Genomic DNA, 26357 nt, shown 5'->3' with positions numbered 1-26357 from the left:
CAGCATTAGGTGTTAATTGGTAAGATACAAGTAGTATTCTTAGACTTGATTTTATACAATACAACAATTCCTAAGTTTCCTAGAAATGTTGAAGGACTAAAAGAAATATATATTTCTTATATATTTATGTTTATATAAGTATAAACCTAAAAGTGCCTGTAAGTACACAAAACAAGCTGGTTAGTTCACCTCGTCTTCATGCTTTTTCATTACACTCCCACATTTCCAAGCCCCAAAGAAATGCATAGAGCCATAAGAATAATATTTTTAATTAATATTAATACAGAAAGAGCACATAGTACATTCCTTTCCAGCAGCAGCTCATTCAGCCCCACCATTTGAAAAAAAAATAAGTTAAGGCTAGTTGAGGGCAACCTGATCCAATGGTTTGTTTCCCTTATGCCTTCTTGGAGACAGCCTTGTAAGCTTAAGAGACTATTTGAGCACAAAACATGGGATGTTTATTTAGCAAAACATCAAGAACAGATAAAAACATGCTTTGTTACAGTGGTAAAAATACACAGAGCTTTCAAGCTGCTTTTTACACCAGCTCAGTTGGGAAACCACACCAGTCTGGTATGCAGCAGGGTGGTGCCTCGGGATTGGATGGACCTGGCAATTGTCAGGGATCATGGTGACACGCTCAGCTACTCAATGGAGTATAAAGTGCACGAGAAAAATAAGTGCATTGAAATGAACCATTTATGATCAAGAGCAATTCTTGTTACACACAGTACTTGCTTAAAATGGGAATCTCACAGGCTGTTCAGTACAACACAGTACTACAATTTCCAAGAGCACAGAATCAGTATCACATATTAGAAAGACCTTTACTGAACATAGATATTTTTGTATTTTTTCCTCCAATTATCTCCCCTGCCCAACAACAAGCTTTCTGATGTAACTTACAGTGGGTTTGGTTGGGGCTTTCTTGAAGGATTGTGTTTGCTTGAGTAAATCTGTAAGGCATCACCTTTAGCTAATACCTCCTCTTTACCCTCTATGTTCAAAATAAGCAAGGATTTAGTGGCACAGTGATTTGTTCCATTTTGAACCCCTACTTCTAAAAGTGTTTAGCAGAGCAGGCAAGTTGCATGGGATGAAGGTTTTTTCCCCAGTTACAAAAGTTTGTCCTACGAAACTTTACATTTTTTCAGGCTGTCAGGAACCACGTTGTCAATGTATTTTCCTACTCACAGGTTAAGGCCATTGTTAGCAGTACTTATGAGCCAAACCATGAAGAATGATCTAAGTGCTATTAATTTGGGGGGACATTCACCATATTAAAAAAAGTAAATAATTGATTGGGAGGTTTCCAAATGCATTAAACAACATAAAAGTTGGGTGCTTAGTCACTGGACTCTTTGGGCATTACAGTTAACAGCAGTAGATGCTTAGAATGCAAGCTTCAAAATAGCTTATTCAAATCCCCTACAAATATTTGCTGAAGGCTAAAAAACACTCAGAAAACCCCACCTTTTTTACCCTTGTATATCAGTTATTTTACAAGTTTCCTTTCACAGTGAAATCACTTTTCTGTTTGTGTACTCATTTCTGAGAAAGGAAATAAAATTGGGGTTATTTCTGTAACATTTCATTTACATTGCCAGATCACCTCCAATGCAGTGCAGTACAGAACATAGCAATACATTTTAGATTAAAAGAAGACTCCTTGATTGCCAAAACTATTTTTTTTTGCATGCTGTAGAAGATATCTCTGCCCTCTTAATTGGGCAACAAACTAACCATGTAATCATACAGTGCTTGCAAAACTATTTACCATTTTGCAACAATCTATGGTACAAAAGGCAGGCTGCAGAGCAGTGCCTGCCTTTCCCAACACAGTATTTGTCACCAAGAAGCGTGCACAGTAAATATTCCCTATGTGTCCCACAGGAAGAGTCCACATTTCTTTTCCTTTTCCATTGAAAGGCCAGGAGTTTGGAGGCAAGAAGCCAAGTTCATTTACACCCCTGTGTATTAATTCACTTCTGCCAATCGAGTATAGCTCCTGAAAAGCTGGATAGTTTCCAGCTGTATGAAAGAGTGGATATTTTGCTACAAGATTATTCACCTAGGAAACTTGAATATGGCTGCCAATTTCAATTCTCTCCTCTGGCCATAGCAGGTCCAAGGCTGTTCTCCAAGCTCAGGCAGGAAGAGGAAATGAGGCTGGGGGGGATGGTTGCAAAGATGACACCAGTGGAAGACACATGACATTAATGCACTAGGAAAGTCAAAAATAAATCTAGGGCTAGGGAAGAGAAAGAATCCAGACATTCAGACTGGTCTCCTGGGTGCAGGTTTGTGCTTGGGCCTGTGTTTGCTCCTTGTTCCAAGGGGTCACTGCTTGGACCTCCTTCCAGGCTGGGACACAAGGGCCTGGTTATAGAATCCATCATCTAAAACCTCACCAAATTTTTTCAGGAGAGAAGGAGGTCAAGAGCTCTGTACTAAAACAAAAGAGAGTTTGGCCAAGGAGCACAGACTGGTTAAATAAGGCAAGGAACAAGAAAGCCAGGAGGAGACTCTTCCAGGCCAAAGCAAGGGTGACACTTCTAACAACCCTGTTGCTCTTGAGAGTGAAAGGTGAGAGCACACTTCATGCAAAGGCTAATGGAACAGATCAACCCCCTCAGCAGCCCCTGCTTCTCACAGATTAGTCCTTCAGGCAGTTTTCAAACTTTCTACCCTCTATGGTAGAGTGTGTCCCAAAGAAAGATTCTAGGTTTTCCAAGAAAAACAAAGTAACCACACTTTCTACATTAAGGGATCAGTCTCCATTGCCTTTAAAACAGTGGCTTTTTCAATGTGGTTTTTCCTCTGTTAAATTTGTTATCTCTTCCCTTCTATAGACCTGATCCCAAAAAGGAAGTTTCCATATAAAACAGTTTGAGTTGAAAATGTACAGTTCATATAGATGCAATTTGTACGACCAGATGTTACTGTATATATAGAGTTGCATGTTTGCCAGTAGTGTAGACAGAAGTAGCTAAAAGGCAACTAAAACAACAGTATGTCATTGCAAACAGGAACCAACAGACTTCAAAGTATAATACTTTACATAAACACAGGTTTTGCAGCTTTTCAAGTTAGTTTTCATCAGGTACTTGGTATACAGTAAAACTCTGATATACCTTTATGTATAGTTTCATCTTTCCAAGCAGAGATTTTTAATATTCTCTTTATAATATTACTAATCCTGAAATGAAGAGTCAGATGTGTAACATTCCCAGGCAGTAGCTTAATGTACTGTAGAAAATTCAGTTCTATTTACCAAGGACTAGAATTCACTTCAGTAACATTCCCTGAGGCAATCCATGATTTTATTGTTTTGTCCTGGAATCATTTGTGTACAGTTGCTGTTCTGTTCCAGACTGCTTTGTTTCTTTAAAAATAGACACTTAGAAAAAGACATCTGTTAATTTTCATTGCTAATTTTATATTTTAGCAATTATGCTTCCCCTTAATGCCCTCTTTTTTTCCTCTCTTTCCCCTCCAGAAGTTGCATGTTAACAACACAGCAAGTCTGTGTGCTTGATTTTTGCAAGACAGGGATTCAGATATTTAAATGAATGTTAATTTTTAGAACTGAAAAGAATGTAGTAGATAAGAGAACATAATATGCAATGAGCAATCTAAAATTTATCTTACTCAAACTGAAGTTATTCTCTCTTGGAGAGAGAATCTATGGTGCTAAAAAGATCAAGGGTGAGGAGAAAGGGTGGGTGTAGAGAAACAGATGAGAATCATCATCCCTGTCCACAGAAATGCACTGAGTTAGAATACTGAATCCTTACATTCCCAATGGACTAAGGAGATTTCTCCTGATATAATTCCACCTTTAACATTTTAAAAAAGCCTGTGTATCATCAATGCACTTAAAGCTTTTAAGTTTTAGTAACTTAACTTTGTTTATAAAACAAACACACACAAGCACACTTCCTAGAGTGCAAAATGCTTAAATACTTCAGTGACAGAACTCCATATGTAGTTTTTGGAACAGTAAATCCTCTGGATGTCATAGTCAACTTCTTCCATTGCCAGCAACGGTTGCATTGAACTACCCAAAACTGCAGCAAACCCAAGAGTGGGTGACTCTGTACTGTCTCCTCAGTTCTGCAGAGATCCTGGTTCATTTGTATAAACTCATTGTTGGACTTTGATACATGCACATGTAAGCATCACAGAGCAGTCTTCGTGCACAGCCTTGGATTTTCCGGGAATCCAGTGAGTGCAATTCTTCTAGAGACATCTTCAGGTATTCACCAACTTCTGGACACGGGGTAACTTGTGGAATGTTAAAGCCATTCTGACCTCCTTTAAACCATTAGGAAAGAAGGGGAAACAGATTAGGAGAACATCTACATATATTTGCTATTCAAAATGTACTTTTATTATGACAGCCTCACCAGTTCTTGAAAACACCTTCTAAAACACTTAAACATGCCAGACTGGACTGCTGCAGGGTAAACACCTATGAGAAGTGTATTGTTCAAGAAATCACTATTAGAATCAGAATATCCTGTAGTGTTTACCAACAAACCACACCCACGTAAACACCACACAAAACCAGGGGGAACTCTGGGTTTTCATTAACACTAAAAATTCTGTGTGACTTTAGGAAAGTGACCTGAATACATACCTCACATGCACTGAATCTGTGAATAATATGACAACTGGTAACAGCTGATGAATTTACAAACCATGTCTGTACCTGACTTGCAAGACTAAGGCACTGTTTGCTCCTGGCCATTTTCATAAAATTGAGCAAATTCAAACAACACAAGTATGGACATCCTGCTGTTCCCAGCAGAGATTTTCAGCTTATGAAGAAAAGCTGAAGAAAAATATTTGCAATACTAAACCCCCCCCAAAGATCAGCAGGAGATATTTCCAGCATCTCATATGATCTAAATTCCTGAAATAAAGTGGTTCTTTACAAACATCAGTCATACGTATTTCAAGCACTCTGAAACGAAGCTTGATTGTCTTCAGGTCGTTGTAAGAAACTGACTTTACTTCTGTAGCAGTACAATTTTCAACATGAGGCAAGACTCTTCTCTCCCTGCCAACTCAGACTGTAACAGAGGGGTTCAAGAATACTTCATGCAAAAACTGTTACTATGTGTCTGACACTTCATCTATTACTCTTTTTCTTAGGCACCAGAACTACAGAGTCATATTTAAATGGGATCTGTATAAAAGGCAGCATCTAACAGTTGTTTTACTGACATTTGTATTATTACAAATGGGTAACAATTTTCCACTGATAACTCTAAAGGGATTCAAAGGAATAGGATAGATGTTGTAATGTGTGACTACTTCCTTTATCCTAAAGACAGCTACCATAAGTCATTTAAGTAATAAAAATACTTGTATGCTAACTAATAATCATGTACATCAACTTAAATATAAATGGAAAGTACACTCCTGCAGCTGATTATTTAAAATTAATTGTCTCTGCCTAATTTGCAAAGCATAGAAAAATGATAGGGAGTCCTACTAGGAAGCTTCTGCAGTTACCTCTGTACCATCTGATTAACAAGGTACCAAACTGAGGTGAAATTCAGAATACTCAAATCAGCAGCTGCCATGAAATCAATGCGCTACAGTAAGACCGAGCCAAGATCAGTATCCAGCATCGAACACATCAAGTTCAACTACACTAATATCCCCAAAACTTCAGGGAAAGAGTCCCTGAAATCTAAACCACAGATACAAAACCGTAAGAGGAAGTGAAGGAGTGAAGGAGAGGTTACCATCCCGATCTGCCATGCTGTCGAAGAAGAGCCAGGCGGAGTCGTCGCGGCCGTACTTGACGAAGGCCACGTAGTGGCTGGTCTCGATGCACAGCACCGCAAACAGCTCCATCTTCTGCGAGGGGATGCAGCCGTGCCGCCAGTCCCAGTCCGGCAGGTCCTTCGGAAGCGACAGCAGGTTGAATTTATGACTCTGTCTCTTGGGATGAAGATGAACCTACAGGTGAAGTGATATTTCAGAAAAGAAAAAACACCCCATAAGATTATTTGTTTCAGTGGCAGACAAAGCTAAAAAGGACATTACTGCTGAACAGAAGATTAATGGTGTTAGAGAAGGAGCTGCAATAACAGCAGCTGACTAAATGTTTCTTCTGTTTTTCCCCACCAGTGTAGTTCAATATTGCCCAGAAAATTCAAATCTAAGGTTAGAAGGGAGGTCAGGTTTAAGGCAACAGTTTTCTACTATGCTCAGATTTGAAAACAAGCCATGATTGACATCTTCATGCAATTGCCAAACAGCAAAACATAGCATTTCTGTCTTGAATTTATCAATTGTAACAAGGTAGCATGAACATGAAATTAGATTTAAAACACATAGTTACTACTTCTCCACTGTGTCCAATCCTGGATTTGGCAGTTGCCATGCTGATGAACACATTGCAGGAGTCTGATCTGTCACCAAAGGAGACACTTCACTTAGTGGGTGGCAGCTACACTGGCGCTGGTGAAGAAGCCTCACTATCTCTTCTGCCTTTCTTTCAGCTACCACACATTAACCATTTGGGTAAAACCCATGTGAATACTAAAGACAAGCACTGACCTGTGTATTGCACGTTTTGCAGAACTGCTTGATTTTGCCAGCAGAAATATCAGTGTCTTCATAACACTCCCTGCACTCGTACATAGCGAGCCCTCTGCAGATACGGCACTGCCTGGGAGCTGCAGTGGCAACAAAGGTGTCATTGTTAACAAAAGGAATATGGAAATGAAGGATAACTATTACTTTACATGGAGGATGACACTTCCTGAAAAAAAAGTTAAAATGAGATTGCTAATCAAAGAGAAATGTACCACTCTATTTAACTTTGGTGCAACGTGGATTAAGAGAAAAACATTTACACTGGTAAGTGGCAAAACACGATGATAAAAATCTAGTGCATGAACAAGCAAAAACAGGCTTTTAAATCATGTTAGCTCTCTCTCATCATAGTGGTCTTAGCTCCTACAGCTGTTAACACCAGCAAAAAAAAAAACAAACAAAAAAACCCAACCAAAACCAAACAAACAAAACCCTCAAAAAACAAAACAAAACAAAAACCAAACAAACAAAAAAAAACCCCAAAAACCAACAAACAAAAAAAAAAAAACACCACCAAAAAAAAAAAACCTGCATAAGCTGATGGCCAAGACGGTGAGAGAAAAGGCCATGGCAACTTCAGAGATTATTATTCTAAGAAATTTTGGCAGTTTTATTAATTCTTAACTCAAATTTTAAACGAGGTGTCCTTCCTTAGGATAATGCAATAAAAAATTCAGTGGATGACCAATGGCAGAAACTTGGGTCACAAAAAGAAGTGATATAATTATGGTTAAAAAATGTACAACCACAATATACCACAGGTGCACATCCTCATCTCAGGCTCCCTTCTAGTCTAATGAACTAATGAGCAGCAATATTAATGAACTACATTGCTACTAATAACTTAATTTTAAAAACAGTCCTGAAATAAGTTCAGTTGTACAGGTACTCAAAACTTAAATAAACAAAAAAAGAAGTTGTAATCTATATATTCTTCTGAAATTAGAGCTTCTAATTTACATGAGGAAAAAAAGCCTTCTACTCAGTAAAATTTCATTTCTCCTCAGCCCAAGCATCTCACACTATCTTGGTAAATATTCAACAGAAAAAAAAACCAACAAGCCACCAGAAGTATCAGGAATACTTAGTTGGTCTCAGCAACTCTCTTTCATTATACAATGCAAAGTTATATACTTACTGTCCTCAAGTAAGTCTGTTATATTTAATTCCAAGGATGGAAAAATTTTATTGAACATTTTGAAGTCTTTTCCAAACCGGGGCATCTGGATAATCAGGCAAGAGGGTGCCTAGGTAAAATGCCAGAATATAATGTAATGAACTTGACATAAAAAATTATCTAACTTTGTAGACATTCTTCTAATGCCATAAATATATTCATCTTTTTTAAACTCACAGCCCACTGACAGAGGTATCTCAAAGTATTAGTCCTTTAAACAACTCAATGGCAGCAGCTAAGAAGTTTTCTTTTAGTAATTCTTTACCTAAATCACTTTGATCTGTTCAACCAAAGAATACATCTCATTAAGTGAACCTTAAAATGCCTTTGCTATGTAGGCATCTGGATCACTCACACAATATTCCCATTTCCAACATGTCTGCATGTTTTTGCACCAAATCCTACTTTTCTCCCATTGCTGAATGGACAGATATTTAGGTATTAGGTATGATCACTTCTAACAAGGCAACTGCTGTCACCGACCTCTGCAAACTTCAAGTTGCTGTTGATGAATGACCACTCCAGTAACTGCTGAATTGTTGGGACTCCAACTTTCTCATTTTTGTCCATAAAAATTTGATAGAAGTAACAGTCTTGTACTTTCTGACCAGCTGATCTAAAAACAGTTTCAAAGAAAAAAAAACCAAAAAACAGATTCTGAAGCTCTACTGTAATGATGACTGTATCTTCTAGGAAAAGAACATCTACATGAAAATAGTGACAAGACATCCTCTCTGCATTGAAATATATTGTGCTTTAAAAAAAAACCCAAACAAACAGCAAAGCCTGACAAAGCCCAGCCCTCTGCCCCCAACAACGAAGTGCCAGGCAGTTTGAATTGATTATGGAAAAATTTAAAGAAACCAAACCAATGCAAATTTCAGAGCATGTTTTAAAACCATATGTCTGTGCATGGCTGAACTACCAACTAAGCATCTGCATCAAAAACTCCAAGACAATAAAGCAGCTTTCATTGGAGACAATTAAGAGTTTCAGTAATAAAATATCAAATGAAACAACACTGATTATCTTCAGTATGATGGGTTTAATGAAACATTTCCTCTAAATCAGGGAGATATTTACACTGCTTCCTGCAGTGGAAGTCTCACACAGATGGCTAATGTTGCTAGACTTGCTCTGTAGTTAGCAGAGAACTCTCCAAAAGGATAATCCAAATTCAAGGCTGTCCAGCTGTTATTGTTAAGACTCCTTCACACCTAGGCCAGCTCTGAGGAAGATTACCACACAAACTGCCAATGCAAGCCATAGGAAGTAGTCTGGAGAAACTTCTTTATCCTCAGCATAAGGAGAAAAAAAGAACCACAAAACCACAACACATTTTGTATAGCTAGGGAGAGGGACACAGGACTAAGCTACCAAATTAAGTATGTTTTGAGGTCAGATGTTCAAAACATAAAGTATCAAATATCAATGTTCTCAGATCATGTTTCTGTTAAATAAACATAACTCTGATATATTTGGGAGGAGATCTTCAGATAAACAATTCAACCTCCTCTGGAAGTACAAAAGAAAGGATATAAAAGATGATGCTCAGGTTGAAGAAATGTTTTTTGCTACTGTAGAGAAAAATCATACAGGACTAACTAGCCTCTAACAGCAAAAGAAAACCATTGGGTTGGAGCTGTTTCATCTCAGTATCAAAAGTTCCTGGGAACTTTCATCAAATTTGCTATAAACTGTAACCTCCTCCAATCCAGCCAGCATTTAAGCCAAAGTTGCTTTTCAGGGTATTCAGGTGTTGAGAGGATTCTAAAAGCATGATGGCTCAGTGTTACCACTATTTAGAAAGAAAGAAGATTTCTGCATTGTCCTTGAGGAGTTCAGGTATGTGCACACTACACGCAAACTCTGCTGCTAAAGCTGAATGGTGGAACATGAGTGATGTTCTGTGTATGGCACAGACACAACAAAGCCCTTGAAGGTCAAAGAAATAAGATTCACCTTATTTTCAACAGTGGCTCAACTCTCAGAATATGGTGAAATAAAATATTCAAAAATTCTTCCGGATCTGGATGCAGGAGAGAAAAAAAGTTTTGTCAGCACATAAAACCAGACACATTATTCAAGACTCATTGAAACTGAAGGTTTTCAAAATTTTCATAGGAACAAAGTAACAGCTAATTGTTACAGCTTAATTATTACCCCAATAAGATTATGACAAACTAGGAATATTTTCATGACAAACCTCTATTTATTCTTTTAGTGTTAAAAGGCCCTAATAAAAGGTACAGGCTCAACAGGGTAACAAGACTTTCCAGTAAAGTTAAAAAAGATGCTCTGTATTTCAGAGGAATCATTTAGCACCACACATCTTTTGAAATGAAAGAAATAAAAGCTTTCAAAACAGTGACTCTGCAGAGAGGCAGTGAGGAGCAGTGATAGTAACACAACACCTACACCATAGTCCCAAGTTCAACTCAACCAGAGACCAAGTTCTCTAACCAAGAATGCAGCCAACAGCACTTCCCAGAGGGCTGTTCTCCCCCACCACAGTTTCCTGGTGTATTTCTCTCCCTGCCACTAACTGCAGTTAATACTGGTTCCAGCATTCAGTATTTACAAAGAAAGTAGGATTCTCTTGAATAAAAGCAAAACAGGTACATAATACAATGCTAATTAATCAATATATGCAGCAGATGATCAAAAAGTTGGGAACTGATTTTTCTAACATGATTTGAACATTTTATTTCTTAAAATACTACATAACCAATGTAACAATGAAATGTTGAAGTGCAAAATTTATTCCTCATGGATCAAAGTGACAATGAGAAAGAGGACAAACATCCCAGCCTTATCAGTCTTCTCCACTAACTGCTAGAAGGGAGTTCCAGGGGCACAGGAAGGCACTACAAGAAATCCAGGTAGTGGAAGACTCCAGAAATTCTTCAGCTGGGGTTCCTTACCTAGCTGAGGAAACAGAAAAGACCTTTCTAGCAGCCAATGGTCACTCAGATCTCTGCTCAAGACACCACTGCCACAGAGAAATATCTGGGTGCTTTTTTCTGGTTAATTATGTAGCAAGGTTCCTCAGTTCCTTCATTTTAGATGAAAAAGAAAAGCAAACCTCCCCCATTACCTTTTTCCTCTGAAGTGAATCCTGATGCAGCCTCAACTTTTTCAAGTATTTTCCTCAGTTTCATTATTTTTGTAGCACATACATATCCATATCTAAGATAAATGGGTTTAATAAGCTATTAGCTAGTTTTTGATCAAGTCAGAGCAGTAAAAAAAAAAAAGCCAAAACCAATCACTTAAAAACTGAAATACAGGTTCTCAAAACCTTTTTTAACTGCATACAGTATTTCTTCAAAACTACATACTGATTTCTCATATTTAATCAGATTCCTAGTTTTCTTAATGTAGTATAAATTTAATGTAGTGCTCAATGCTTTTACAACCTTCAAGAGCATTTTAATCATCAACTTACCAGGATAACTATTTTTGGATTTGTCAGTTAATTACTTTTCATTTGTTTTCACTCTAATTTACACAGCTTACTTAATACATCATTTCAGAATGTCACATAACAGCACTGTGGGAGTTGTTAACAAAAAAAAATTCAATATTTGAGAAAGACACAGAGCTGTACTGCTGACCTAAGAAGCTGAGGCTTTGAGCATTCAGACTTTTCTCCTAAAGTTTTAAAGCCTGATCAAAGGACAGTAAGGCATTCAGCCACCTCAGGCACCTGGATTTCTGCTACTCTGTGTGCATCCTGCTATCCTGCCTGTTTCACTGACCCTGGAACACAGCAGGCCAAGCACACACTCCCTGACAAGAACAAGGCTTCAGGGGCAAACATTTCTATTTATCAAAATAAAATCTTTGTCAGAAATTGTTCAGTGACAGCCCACAGAATTTTGGAACTACAACTGTATTATTCACTTGTTTGAAAAAAATTAAGCTTAAGAACAACAACTTTTCATGAAGATTTTTGTTGCACCTCTTTTGCTCATTGTCTCTGAGAAATTACAAAGGTCATATTAAGTTATTTTAATAAAAGCATTTTGACCACTTGCAGACCACATGTAAAAAGTAATTAAACTTTTAAAGCCCTGCTAAATCTATCAAATTCTGAAACTCCATATAAGATAACACAAATAATTTTCTTTTCAAGTACAATAGCATTAAAACCATGTAAAGAAGGATGCTGTAAACAAACATAACTTGTATTTATCAGTACTTTTGTATTATTGTATAATACTTGTACAAATTTTACAATAGCTTTGTGCTGATCCATTTCCAAGTAAGAAACTAGTGAAAATAGTTCTCACCAAACAATGAATAACTCTTTCCAGTTATCACTGATTAAATTTGCTATGAAGAAAAAGTAAAAATACTTTCAAAAATTACACTGAGTAGCAGCAGATAGCCAAACTTCTCAGATTTGCAGTAGGAATGCAAACACTGCAGGATCTCTCTAATTCATGTTAGACTAGAGACCAGTTCTTCACTTACATTCTCAGAGGATTCACAATCTCTGTCCTCAGCAGCTCCTGAGTCTCACTATAATACTCTACATCATTAATTTCTTTAGGTCTGAGTAGCACAGTGTCCAAAACAGAGCTAAAAGAAAACAGGCTACAAAGAAAAAAGGAAAAGGTTTGTTTTGACCATTCAGATGCCTGAACAACATAAGACAAACCAAGCAAAGCCACAGAAGAATTAAAGAACTAAACAAACTGAAAAAGTTATGGACAGGGGACACAGCTGTACCAAACAGCAAAGTCCACTCCAACCCAGTATCCTTTCTGCAGCAAAGTGCAGAACCAGTTACCCAGGCAGGATTCTGCCAAGAGCTCTAAGAGGCATTTCCCTCCCTCCACCCCCTGGCCTGTGCTCTCCTGATCCTTCAAACATTGACAGGCCAGGGACTCCCTCTGTCCAAACAAGCAGATCCACAAGGGCCAGTCCAGAGTGGGCACAAGCAACACTGCACTGCTGGCACTGGGAGAGCACAGGGACTGCAGCACAGCACACTGGCAGCTGCACAGGAATACACAGTCACTCAAGCAAAGATCACATCTTCTGCATTTCTAGCAAGGGATGCCACTATACAAATGATGAACTTACCAGAATAAGGTGGAGTCTAAGTAACAGGAGTTGTAATGACCCTGGATACCTTTCTTCTTTCCAATCATTGTCTCTAAACCTTCTTTTTCCATTTTTGGAGGAGTGTTTTCTTCTACCACTTCACTTAAGTAACCTCCAAAGGCTGAAATTTTTTTTTAAAAGTCACTTTAAAGCCTCAAATTTTATCCCCCTTGAGATTTTCCTAGTAATATTTTATAGCTAAGTTGCTGCCTTAGTGTAAGCATTCCTTCTCTGGACTAAAATAGCATTTTATTATAGCTGAGACTCACTGTCTTCCAGAGAGTGAACAAGGCCTTACATTCCACACCAGAGTGCTTCAGAAAGCCTGCAGCACTGAATTAATTTTATCCAGTAGGAATGAAGTTCTCTTTTCATTACAAATGCCCTGTTCACACTATCTTACAAGTATCAGACACTTTGCTGTTGTCCCAGACAATACAATGTGACCCAAGAAATCTAAAATACTTGAAGTTAGTTTTCGCCACTAACTTCCATCATAAAAATACATGCTTTTCTTTGTTAACATTTAGAGGCTAAAATAATTTGATGCTATAGATTATAGAAAAATAATGCCTTTCTTTCTTTTAATGTAATCATACAGTGCTAGAGTTACAAATACCATTTTCAGCAAGATTGTTCATGTATTTAAAGAAATGTCATAAAATCACGGTAATTTTTTATGCCGTACCCTTTTTACATTAGCAGTTGTAAAACATTGTCTTGTTTTAAAGCATAAAGGAATAATTCAAGAATCACTGCATTCTGTACGGGCTGATCTGCTATTTATTCATCTCAATTAAGTAATACCTGTACAGATTTCCAAGTGCTCAATAAAAGAACTTATTGCAGGAATGAATGAAAGCAAAGCCCTGGCCAGTTCCCAGCTGATACACAGGAAATAAGCAGAAGCTCAGTACCTAGAGAGTTGCAGCGCTCGATCTGGTTGGAAACAGGCTGGAGTGAGGCAAACCTGGAGTCTGGCCTGCAGCTTTTGAGTTTTACAAAAAGAGCTTTCTTTGGAGCACATGTGAAGTAGCGAGTTCCTTTAAATGTGCCATCCGTGCAGCCTGCACATTCATCTTCCTGAAAATCCAAGGGAGAAGGATTCAGCATTTTTCTTATTTCTACAATTCTGCAGTAAGATATTTGATAAAGTATCTACCCATATGTCACCCTTCTGCTACTCTGAAGCATGATATACTCTGTTTCTGTAATTTAGTATCCAAAGCCTCAACTGAGGTGTTGTTTGAGTGGATTTATCGAGAAAATTAAGACTTGTGTGTTTCTTCTTTCTTCATGCCTAAACTTTCACTACATCCAAAATAAAAAAAAAGTCCACCAGAAGCAGCTTAGGGGAGGTAGGAGGAGAGACTGTGAATTTAACCTGGTCCAGACTCCTTCTGTAGTTAGAAAGAGCACTTTTTACCAATTAATTGAAACCACTGAGCATGGGATGCTGTGAACAATTTCAGCGTGATTTGGCTGCACAAGAAAAATGCCTGCTCCAAAACTCACAAAAGGAACATCAAAGAGAGAACACAAACTAGGAGTAAACAACAACAAGCTGTTATCTTTGAGAACAGGATTTAAGGTACATTGCCTGCTTAGTAACAACAGCTAGGCTTTAATGCAGAAATGCAGGAGTGGGACCCAGGGTAATGCATGACACCCTAAGGAGCAGGCTCAGAATGCCTGTGGCAAGCTATGGCTTCAACTTCATGCTAAACACCCACAAGGATCAGGACTTCTTTGTAACAGCTGGAATTCCAGTCACATTCTCACATACCTTGCTTATGTTTTACATAATTTTACACTGCTTTATGTAATTTTATTGAACATTATCCCAAAATAAAGAACCCCATCTCCCTAACTGTGTACACGTTAATTTAACCGATACCCCATCACAACCTTGGCAGCAGCTGCCAGGGAGGGAATGTCAGTACACAACAGCAATTCATGTTTGAGGCAACTGTGGGGGTTTTTTTACAAAGGGCCCACAGAAACACATAAAGCACATGGCTGTCAAATCAACAATATCACTACTGTCAATTATCAAAACCAGCCTTACAGCTCTGACAGTCATCACTCTGACTGCCTGCTTGCTGATCTGCAAATAACAAACAAAAATTACATTCAACAAAGACTACTACAGCTAGAGAATTTTACATAAATTTCACTTAAAGGACCTTTAGATTTCATTTTTCAATTACAATCTCTATAATATAAGCAAAGGACACTCCTCCAAAGCAAGGAGTTGATCAGCCCTACAAAATCCTTTGCCCACTGTGATACACATGCATTTCAGAGCCTACTAACAGGGCAAGGTGTGGGGCAGCCATAAAAGTCAGATCTTATCAAAGAACTTAGCACTAAGCAAATCACTTGGCAACCTGTTTGGGCAAATCCCCCAGACTGGCTGCTTTTGCAGAGTGTAAAGGCACCAGCTCTGAGAAACAAAACTAGTAATTAGCATTCATGTGAACTAGAATTTATATTTACCAGTTCCAGTCCTGCTAACACTTCATTTACTCCAGGGGGCTGGCCAATCCAGCGGATTACTCCATAGAAAGGAGGATTTTCTTTAACTTCAGCCAAGGAACCTGCTTCAAGACCATGTGAGTTTCCAATTGGGCTTGCTGCTGATGGACTCTCCTGGGTAGCTGTAGTATTCACATCACCCATGACAGACTGAACAGATAAAGAGAGAGGACTATGTCCCATAGTACCATTAGTACTTGTTGTTTTTGTCAAGCTAAAGGGGAGGGAGTGAAATCTGTTTTCTGTAGACACAGAGTTTGTTAAAGGTGGCTGCAGTGGTGGTGAAGAATGCCCAAATCCAGAAGAAGAATCAGTAAGTGACTTTGAAGGGTCTTCAGCAGCTGTTAAAATCAAAACCAAGATGTTAGTAAGTGTTGGGATTTTTTTTCTCCTTCTATTAAAAAAGGAAAGACTTGGCTCTCAAACCAGCAACATCTGATGTAACAGGTGGGAAGCACTAACAGCTGGGGACATTTCATTTAGGAAAACTTTTGTCACTTGGCAACACTGGAGACATAGAACTGACTGAGCAGACACTGCTGCAGTCCCACCACTTTTACCACAAGCAACAGAAATGAACAGCACAGAGAAAGGAGATGTTAGAAACTACAGAAACGTTTGGATTGAAATCTTTTTTTTCATCATCACATGAGGCTTTTTCTTTGAACATGAGTTAACAGCCCCAAAGATTATGACTGTAGGGGGCAAAACTAGAAAGAGCTCACTGGTCATTGTGACTGAGGAAATTGGTTCACAGCTTATAAATACATAAATAATTCCTTGCAGATATGATTTGCAAATGGAAAAGTGCTTATTCCACTGACTTCATCACAATATACTTTGGTTCTAAAACAGGGAATCTATCAGTGTCTACAAAGAACAAAAGACTTAAACATGTCATGAGCAATGCAGTGCCTGATAAAAGAGATCACAACTACATGGAACAGCACAAGCACTGTGTCTTCTCTCATCTCTCTACATAGACATAGAATACCCTGAATTGGAAGGGTCTCTAATACACAATTGGTATTCACAGAACAAAAGCCTCATCTTCACCCATTCTCTCCATGCTGTTTCATTAAATGAAGTTAATGTCTTAAAAACATTAAAAAGACATCTGTTACAGAACCAAGAACAATTTTAACCCATTTCCTTTTGTGCTTCAAAGAATTCAGATGCTACTGCTGCTACAGGTTTCTGGTGTAAGTTGAGAGTTTAGTATTCTTAATGACCCTTCAGTCATTAAGCCAGTTAGCCACACTTTTCTAAAGTTTACCAGGAAAAAGAAAAATAGGTCTGCAAGGAAATCAAGATATATAGATCCTTCAAGTACATGCACTCATACTTTTAAAAACAAAAAGAGAGATTTTAGAGAAATAACTTCTTAAAAATACAGAAAAATCCCACATATACTTAGATCATTTCCCCACTCCCACTTCTAGACTGATTAGCTGGCATGGCACAATATTACAGTTCCCTTGGATCTGTAACACAGCTACAAAGACTGACAAAATACAATTACTGTGTACACTCAGCTACAAGGAATACTTCTTGTCCTCCATCCCAGCCTCAGCTTTTATTTTGCCTGTGAGACACGAGCATTCCCACAGAGCTGCACATGAGTTGCCAAGAACAATTTCCTACATGCAGAATAAAACCACAGGTCACACCAAGACAGAGTACATTTTCACAGGGGTTTCAAGATGCTTTTTATGATGTAATATGTATTCCACTAAGACAACACAGTCCAATTGTTTTACATTTAATCTCATCCTTGTTTTATCTGAAGAACATAATACACTCCAGTTTGGTTGGTAAAAATAATTATATAAAAAACTATCCTCTCTTTACCTTCATCAATATACCATGGGGATTTTGTTTTTGTTTGAGGCTGAGAGTCAACTGAGGAGCCATTTAATGTGTAGAAGACTTCAGATCTGCTTCTATTTCCAGGTTCAGAGGTAGATCCTGGAAAACAACATATTTTATTGAAGAGATTAATCTCTATTTACAAAAGGTCATCTAAACTCTTATTTAATTGTACAAATTTGTTAGTACACTTTCAAGAAGACACAGTTTCCACAAAGGAGCAAACACAGGCTAACACAGTTCTAGGCTTACAACAAGGCAGAAATCTACACCAAACCAACACACACTCTGAGTTGAAATCGCAGCCACCAAGCTGAAAAGAAGGCAGAAAAATTCCTCTCAAGTGCAAATTTTTCATGACTATAAATTATGAATATAAGAAGGCATTTGCAATACAGTTACAGTAATGTTACAAAAGTAAAGAAAATCCTTTCCCATACATACCTATAGCCTTTGGCTTACTATGATTGAACAAGCCTTTGTCTCCACTTCTTGAGGTATAGGCAAGCTTGGGAGGTCTCCTGTCCTGTGACACAGTCTCTAAGATATGACACATGAAGAGAGTATTAGCTTCCCTTTGCTATGTTTTCACTATGCTCACAAAGCTCACCTCAAAACTAAACAAAGCTCTGCTATCACAAACTTTAACGCTGAGCAGAACAAAGCCTTGTTTGGCACAAGAACAACATTTTATGTGTATACAATCTGCTTTTATCACATCAGCAATTGCTTGCTGCAAAGTCTACCATTACTTCTTGAACACATCAAATAGGTTGACTTCACACCCTTTAATGTAGGTATGTATTTCCATTATGGGAAACAGATATAAGAAATTTTAAGGTTTTTCTACAAACACATCTACAATAAATGCTCTTTTCAAAAAATGGAGAAGTCCCTGTGAGTTCTCCAGAGAAGAGCAGAATATTCATTCAAAAACATGCATATCAAGTAAACCAGTAAGTAGAAGGCAGACATAAGAAAAGTCAGTCCAACTGAAGTGTGAGAGCAACAATTACAGACTACAGACTCATTAGAACCTGCCTAGAGACAGTGCCCAAACAAAAGTCTCATACAAACTTTTCTTTCTTCAGAAAAGGAATCAGGGAACTGTAGTTGTTACAAGTTAACACTATTCAGTGAATTACTGCAGTGAAGTTTTTTCACAGTCTTGACAGGCATTTCCAAGTATTTATTTCCAGAATGCATACATAATCCTGTCAACACCTTTCAAGCACAGAAAGAACAACTTTCTGATCAAGATATTTGAAACCCTGGAGTAAACTGAACAACAGTCCACAGAAAAGATTCCCACTACAGACACTCACATATTCAAGAAGATTACACACTGCATAGTATTGTAAATACTATACAATTTCACAGGAATGTTGTTCAGTATTAAAGCTTTTCTGCTAGTGAGACTGTAACCCAAAGGAGGGCAATACTGAAGAGAAATATAACAGAGAATGTAATTCAAGTGAACTTAGGAAATGAATTCTGCAGTATTGTTTTAATCATATAACTGTGCCTAGGTGGAGGATGTTATCCTAGATGTTATCAAAGTCTGCCTTCTGGTTAAGAAAGCAAGGCATACCTGGAATAACATCATTGATATGCAAAAGAAGTGTACTTTCAACACTTGCAAAACTGCACAGCTGTATTCCATTATATCTTCCATCCCAGTTTCCAATCGGATTATCCTAAAAATAGAAAAACGCATTACATGTATCCCAAAAGAAGATTTACATCATACTGAGTACACACATATGTCTTTAGGAATATAAAAAAATAGGAGAATCAAAACATTTGACAACATCTACTTTTTCCTGTAACTAATTTTGTATTTAGAAAAGCCAAACATTACAGTCTTTAAAGGCAAAAGCTTAAAACATTATCTCTTGAGAAACAGCTCCTACTTTAACAAGCATTTTTCTTCTAAAAAACATTGATAAACAAGCTAGAGCAATTCCAGTGCATTTTTAGGAAACAGGTAATGCAACCAAGAAAATGGAAGCATCTAAGCTACAAAACCAGAAAAATCTTGAAATATCAAAAATTTTAAAGCTGTTCGTTTAAAAAAATTTATATTGCTAGAAATAATTTTTCACTACAAGCTTCGCATTTTCTTGAATGATCAACTTTTGTCCTTGAAACTCACACTTTTAAGGTAGAACTAAGCCAAACAAAACAGTTACATGAAAAAAAGCTTTTTAAAATGGCTAACAAAAGAAAAAGACATCCAGCCTACTTTTTTAACAGGCAGAACAAAGCCAGTCTCACAAGACAAACACTTGACTCCATGACTGACACCTAACATGGCAAGTAGCTCAGTGGAGGCTCCTCAGAGTATGCAGAGTATTTTGCCTGAACTGTTCAGCATCAAATACAACACCATTTACCTGATGCCAAGAAAATTACTACCAAATCCATCTTTGAACACAGTGTTTATTTCCCATTTTAGGTCAGCCTCCACTGAAGTAGCTTGTGGATAATGTTTCTTCTTCTACGTGCATGTCATTCACTAGCTAACACACATGCAGAAGTTATTAAAGTCAGATTATTTTCTTACCATGTCCACTCCAACAACGTATCCTAAACTTTCGTTTCCTGGTAAGACATCACAGAATATAACTGTGCCATACTCTATACTCTCTCCTATCTTCAGAGAAACCCTGGAGTTGATCTCCAGAGGAGGAAGTTCTACCTGCATTGTGTCAACTGGAGCTGCATAGTCACTTTCCAGTTCATTGTCATCATCTTCCACCAGCTCCAGTTTGTCCAAAGCAACAAAAACCCCACAATCCTCATCACATCTGAAAAGCTGCTTGCCTTGGTACTGTCCATCAGTAAAGCCCTGACCACGACCTTCTTCCTAAGGGTCAGAGGAGAAGGAAGAGAAGGAAAAAAAGAGATAAAAAAACCAATCATGTATTTTGTGAAAAACAGACTACTAATAAAGCACTAACATAATCAGTTATTATAACAGTGTTCTGGATAAATTGCACTAAGAATTTGCCTGATGCACTATCATTACTGAGAGAATTCTGTTGTCAGAATCTGTGGTAAATGTACAAACTCTATCTTCAGGGAATAAAGAGCAAGATGTCACTAGATTAGAGAGTAGCTGCAGGCAGAAGCCTTTAAACTCAGAGAGGCTTGTTTTCTTCAGGTGCACATTTTGCTTCAATCATCAAATTCTTGCCATATCAAGACAAGACTACTTCATACTAGACATAAGGCTAAGCATTCAAAAATTCCACTTATATGCCATATAAAGTGAGATGATTTTCAGAAACACTTGGGCCTGATATTCCCTGAGGTTCTCAGGGGGAATTACAAAGAGTTCAGGAAAAGTTTACAGAGTACTTTGAAAATTATACTTCTACAACAAGAGAAGAACTCTCCTCAACCTAATTCTTCAATAGCTTATGGTTAGCATTAATTTTGCAGAAATATCTTACAAGGAGCATGGAACAGATACATTTTCTATTTTAACTAGTTGCCATTGGACTTTTAGGGTTCACCAAAAACAGCAGCCCTAAAATCCAACCCTTCATTTACTGACTGTATCCTGACACAGGCAAACAAAGTACTCAACAGAAATCTGAGAGTCAGACATCCACCACGAGAGGGCTGTAAATATTTTTGCCCAGGGAAGTTGTGGATGCTCCATCCATGGCAGTGTTCCAGGCCAGGATGGATGGAGCTCTGGGGAACCTGGTCTACTGGAAAGTGTCCCTGACCTAACAAGGGGTTTGGGACTAGGTGATATTTAAGGTCTCTTCCAAGCCAAACCATTCCACGATTCTATGAATTAAATTTTTCTGGGCTAGAGGACTCAGAGTATGTTCAAGTCTTTTTGCCAGCCCATGTACCACATCAAGCTTCACTTAACATGGAGATTACAAGGCTGATGTGATATGGCACATTCACATAAAAGTACTTATGAGAAGACTAAAAGTAATGGATTTTAGGGGTAATATGCTTCCAGAAAAAAAAAATCATTAGGACTTTCTCTTTTTACTGAAGACATATTTAGCTCACCTCATAAAGTATATCTGATACCACCCCTTAGCAAGTAACTTACCAGCAACTCTACTCCAAAGTATATTCCTGTTAGGGACCTTTCTTGCATTAAGGGTCCCCTGAAGCGAACAACTCCAGGATATTTCTCATCCCCTGATCTCAGCTGTACTCTAACAGGAGAGCCAATATCTATCTGCACTCCTTTAGCTAACCTGCTTTTGCTCTTAAACAAACTGTATCTTTCCTCACAGTTAGTAATAGCCAGAAGCAACTCAGCTAGTTTTTCATTTATTTCTATAACATCCTTCTCATCCACAAACAAGATTGCATGAGGTTGTTCCAGAATCTTTAATCCAATCTGCAGTTTCTTGCCTTTACATGGAATATTTCTGGAGTGTGCCACAGAAGAACGGTCTTGAAAAAATTGCCCAATGCTACCTTTGGGCACTTTCAAGAGCTTTTGAGTCTGCTTGTCTATGACACTGCACTCTTGGAGAAGCAAGTAAAAGATCCTCTCTTCCCAATAGGATGAACTTGCTTTTTCTTGACTCCATAAGCCTGAATTCATTGTGATTAGAACTTTAAAAGCTGGACAGAAGTCTTCAAGAAAAATAAGTTCTTTATTTAGATGCAGTGATCTTTTCAAATTCTACTGGAGGGTCCAATCTCTTTGAAACAATGCAATACTCATTTTTCAAAGAAACACATTCAGAGCAGGAAGCCTAGAATAAAAAAGAGAAGAAAAAAAAAGATAAAATGGAATTAGATAAGCACAGCTAGCCTTAAGTAAAACATAAAACAATTTAAATCTGTGAGCAACTCATTCCTCATACAGATCAGAGTCCAGCAAAATGCAAGGCAGTGACCACAGTCCCAGAACAGCCACTGCACTGCTGATCATGGACACACCCATTTATCCATTTCTGCTCCTTATTGCAGTGTATTTCATTTCCTTCTTCGGTTCCTTGTGACAAAAGGGTTGTGGAAAACATGTAATGAAATGCAGAAAACACAGGAAGGACACATAAGTGAAAGCAAAAAGAAAACTTAAGTGCAAATGAACATAAATAAACAACCTGTTCTATTTACAAACAGCATTTCAATGAAACTTTCCACTATAAAGGTCTCGTCCCATGCTTAGTGACTACTTATTTCTGACAAAGTGTACTGCATCTGTCATCCTGCATAACATTTTGATCTACTGAAGCAGAAAATTGTGTTGACAAAATAGAGCAGCACAAAATGGGAACTTTAGTAACTTATAACAGCCATTTCTTTAATAGAAATGGACAGTTCCAGTAATATACAATATATGAAGACTAAATTGTGCCAGCATTGCAACATGCAATTCTCAGGAAAAAAAATGGAGGCTCTTATTTTTATCATTCTAGAAAGATAATTCACTTCAACAAAGTAAGAAATACTTTCAGTTATTAAAATACCATGGAGCAAACATCTTAGTTAAACATCATCTTTAGAAAACTACAGCTCACAACTAATAAAATGGAAAAGAACAACTTGAAAATACTTCTTTGAGCATGTGTGTCTACAGTTTTGATCACAGTGGATACATGAAGAAAGATCTGCAGTACCTTAGCAGGATTTGTTCTTCTAAAGATGACAGCAAAGGGCAGCGTACAAGTTCAGAATGTATTGTCATGGAAATGCTCCTGTTCCCAACCTGTGATGCCACAGTTTAATTCAGTTAAAGGACAATCTCAATGACTATTTATACCTAAAGGCAAATGATCTTTGTCCTTGTGCCTAGGTACCCTATTTCTCCACCACTTTTCTCTGATGTCATTCAAATAGCACAAAATCTATTTCTCCTACCCTGTGAACCCAGTTTCAGAAGCGATTGGAAAGCAATGAAATCCAGCAGTCCTGTAATTATTTCCCTCATCTTTTTAAACAGACTATTTAACAAAACTCAAAGAAAAGCAGTAACTAGAGGCAAAAAGTGGTGTGAGCATGGGATTGAAATAGTTTATGTGGAAACTGAAGAACACAGCAAGATTCCCCCCTCCTGCCCCACATGGAAACGTGATTAAATGACCATTAGTTTTAATAAGTGTACTCAGATGGTAAAATAAGAGTTACATACAAGTTCTGAGTAGTTTTCTCCCTTTACTTTTTTCACACAATAGGGGAAAAAAACCCTATCTTGTTTTTCATAACTCCATTTTATGTTCTCAAGAACATTTATGTTCTTTCAAGAACTGACACATTTCACTTTCCTTTTTTTTTTTTTGAGCCATTCACAAAGTTTCTTAATCCCCAGGAGACTGCAAACAAGTATCTCCAACATTACAGGGATCCTGATTTTCCCTACCTCATTTACACAAATAATTAATTTTAGTAAGTATGCATGGAATAATATATATATTAAAAGAGAAAGTCAGTTCAACAGCTTAAAAAAGATTAATTATTTTTTTAAAATAAGCTTTATCATACCTATCTTATAATAAGTATATCTTGTTTGCAAGTCCATGGCTGCAACAATACAATCTTCACATGTTTAGTAATAAAGAATTCAGTCTAAAAACTTGTCAGGAGCTGCATTTAGATTATATAATAACTTTATGTGGTGTGTGGTCAGTCTTTCAAAGCCCTAGTCACCCACAGAAATGTTACTAAACCCACTGGCTACAGTACCAAAAGGCTTTTCTTTATTAAAGGGTTCATTATCACTATTTAAAAACGCCTTCCTTTAAAAACACATCTACAACCACTGTCTCATACAACTTTAAAAGCCAAATACTCTTCTTTTAGAATAATACAAGTGATAAATTAGTTCTTTTAAGAGCACAGAAAAGCTTGTTAAAAGGACATTAAGTTTTGGCAATATATCAAAAATACCTTTATATACACTACTGATTTAAGGATTATTCTTACAGCCATTTTCCATGGAATTCTGTGAGTAAAGAAAAATCTCTGCTGCACAGACAGCATAGTCATAGCAGACTATGATCAGAACAAACTATTAGACCACTGTATGATTAACTTGGGAACCAAGCACCCTAATCCTTACCACAAAGCCGTCGCTGCCCTACACACCAGCAGCTACAAGACTTGTGCAAACCCAAGAGAACTTGGCCACCAACAAGGACAATTTAAGTGTCAGAGCCTGTTCAGCTGCAAACTTCTATTCCACCCACTATCTGAATTTTTTCATGCTCAAAAGACTTTAGGGAGAAACAGGAAAAACACAATTATGACTGCAACACTACATACTTTGGAAGAAAAAAACATTTTAAAAATTGTCAGGAATAGGCCATAAGCTACCTGACTTCAAAGCTTCCCTAATTTCCTTTATTCCTCGGTTGTGAGTCACTGTTGTCGCTACAGAGAAATCCCATCAGAATAACAGTTTGCTCTGAAATTCAAGACCTCTGTTCCTACCCTGCAGGAGCCTTAGATGAACTATATTAAGATGATGAAACCAGCTATCAAGTTTCAGAATGAGCACACGTCTGTGGCTCTGATTCAGAGTATAAAATGAAAAGGCTAAAATAAACTGCACAGTTTCTTTTAAAACCTGACACTTTAATACCAAAAATAATTAAACCAGCTGAGATGCAAAGTTCTGTTCTTCAACAGCCCAAAACCAATTTTCATGGGAAGGTTAAAACTAGGAGCAAGGAAATTTATGTGCATCTCAATGCACAGAATTACATGCCGGCAATACAAGCCATGAGTGGAAGAAATAGAAACTGTTTCTCAAAACAGCGGTGGAACCAATGTAATACAAAGATTTTCATACTGGCAGCATTATTCCTAAAAGAAAATAGGTTGTGTTCGGCATTATAAATCTGATACAAATAATCCTCCTGAGAGGAAGAACAGGAATCATTCTCACAGGCCAGAATGCTGTGGCGTTACGAGATTTACCAATGCGGCCGCTCTGCAGACACTCCGGGCCAGCCCTCCCCAAAACTGAAACACGTGTGCTCAGTCTCCGAATTGATACCGAATATCGCATTTCGCCGCTTCTCTCACGGAGTGCTCCATGGCAGGGCACGGCCGTGCGACCCGCCAGGCTCCGTGCAAGGCTCAGCTCTGGAGGATAATGATCCTCCCCCGTCCAACCTGAGCATCTTCTCCGCTCCCCGGGCGGCTCCGCGCAGGACGGGCCAGGAAAGTCCCGAAACTCCTCTGGAGCGGCCAAGGCGCCGCTCGGGGATCGAGGCTGTGGTGGCGGAAAGGCCCACCAGGGCCCGCCAAGAGCGGAGCCACCGCCAGCCCCGGCCTAGCCCAGCCCGGCCCCGCCGCTGGGCCCGGCTCCCCCAACGCCGCAGGGGCGGCGGCGGCGGCCCGCGGGGACAGCTCACGGAACCGCCCGGAGCGCGGCCTGAGCAGGCGGCCGCGCCAGCCGCGCCCCTGCCTGACGGCGCCGAGCGACGTCCCACGGCCCCGCTCGCTCCTCACCTCCTCCTGCCCGGCCCGGCCCGGGCCTCCCGCCCGCCCGCGGGTCTGCCCCGGGGCCTCAGGCGCCGGGAGCCGCGCCGGCCCGGCCCTCTCCGCGCTGCCCCATCGCCGCCACGGCCGCGCAGTGAGCCTCCGCACCCGCTCCTGCTGCCCCGGCGCTCCGCCGCGCCCTCAGCCAATCACAGCGCGCCGGCCCCACCGCTGCGCAGCGCTATTGGTGACAAGCGCCGCCAGTCACCAGCGGATTCGGGGGTTTCCAGCGCATCGCGCTTGTATGAGCCGCAGGGGAGAGGGCGGATGGCGGAACACTCCCCCTGGGGGGCGCTGATTGGTCGCACAGGGCGAGGGGGCGGGACTTCTGGAACACCGGAGGCGCTGATTGGATGGCGCGCGCGTGCCCCCAGGGGCGGGGCGGGAGCTGCGCGCCGATGTTGGTGCGCGTGCCACGCCCCGCTCCCGGCCCCGCGCGGGGGCGGTGCTGCCTGAGGGCTCTGCTGCCCTGGGCTCCGGTGTTCGAGGCCGCTCCGCCCCGACCGAGCCCGCCCTGGGAAGGGACACGCCCGCCTCCTGCGCCGAGTCCTGAGCC

At 39.2% G+C, this 26357-nt stretch overlaps 1 protein-coding gene across 2 annotated transcripts; it reads right to left on the bottom strand.

Moving 5' to 3' along the window:
• Positions 1-253: 253 nt before the first annotated feature.
• CYLD (CYLD lysine 63 deubiquitinase) lies at positions 254-25869 on the bottom strand. 2 transcript variants are annotated; one of them, XM_036390196.2, is made up of 17 exons: positions 25772-25869; positions 21405-22065; positions 19887-20189; positions 18912-19017; positions 17765-17860; positions 17303-17419; positions 15413-15792; positions 13831-13996; positions 12893-13034; positions 12278-12400; positions 10896-10987; positions 9761-9827; positions 8282-8414; positions 7760-7868; positions 6583-6701; positions 5763-5979; positions 254-4320 (listed from the first exon to the last, which is right to left on the bottom strand). In XM_036390196.2, exons 2-17 carry the CDS (start codon positions 21909-21911, stop codon positions 4136-4138), a joined length of 2862 nt encoding a protein of 953 aa, XP_036246089.1. In that variant the 5' UTR covers positions 21912-22065; positions 25772-25869; the 3' UTR covers positions 254-4135. The 2 variants fall into 2 exon arrangements, with proteins under 2 accessions (XP_036246089.1, XP_036246090.1); XM_036390197.2 differs by having other exon boundaries at positions 20022-20189.
• Positions 25870-26357: the final 488 nt, after the last annotated feature.

Source organism: Molothrus ater, chromosome 12 (genome assembly GCF_012460135.2).
Source record: "Molothrus ater isolate BHLD 08-10-18 breed brown headed cowbird chromosome 12, BPBGC_Mater_1.1, whole genome shotgun sequence".
Classification (NCBI taxonomy): domain Eukaryota; kingdom Metazoa; phylum Chordata; class Aves; order Passeriformes; family Icteridae; genus Molothrus; species Molothrus ater.
Note: the sequence above shows the minus strand (reverse complement) of the source record. Positions and strands in the feature narration are given on the sequence as shown.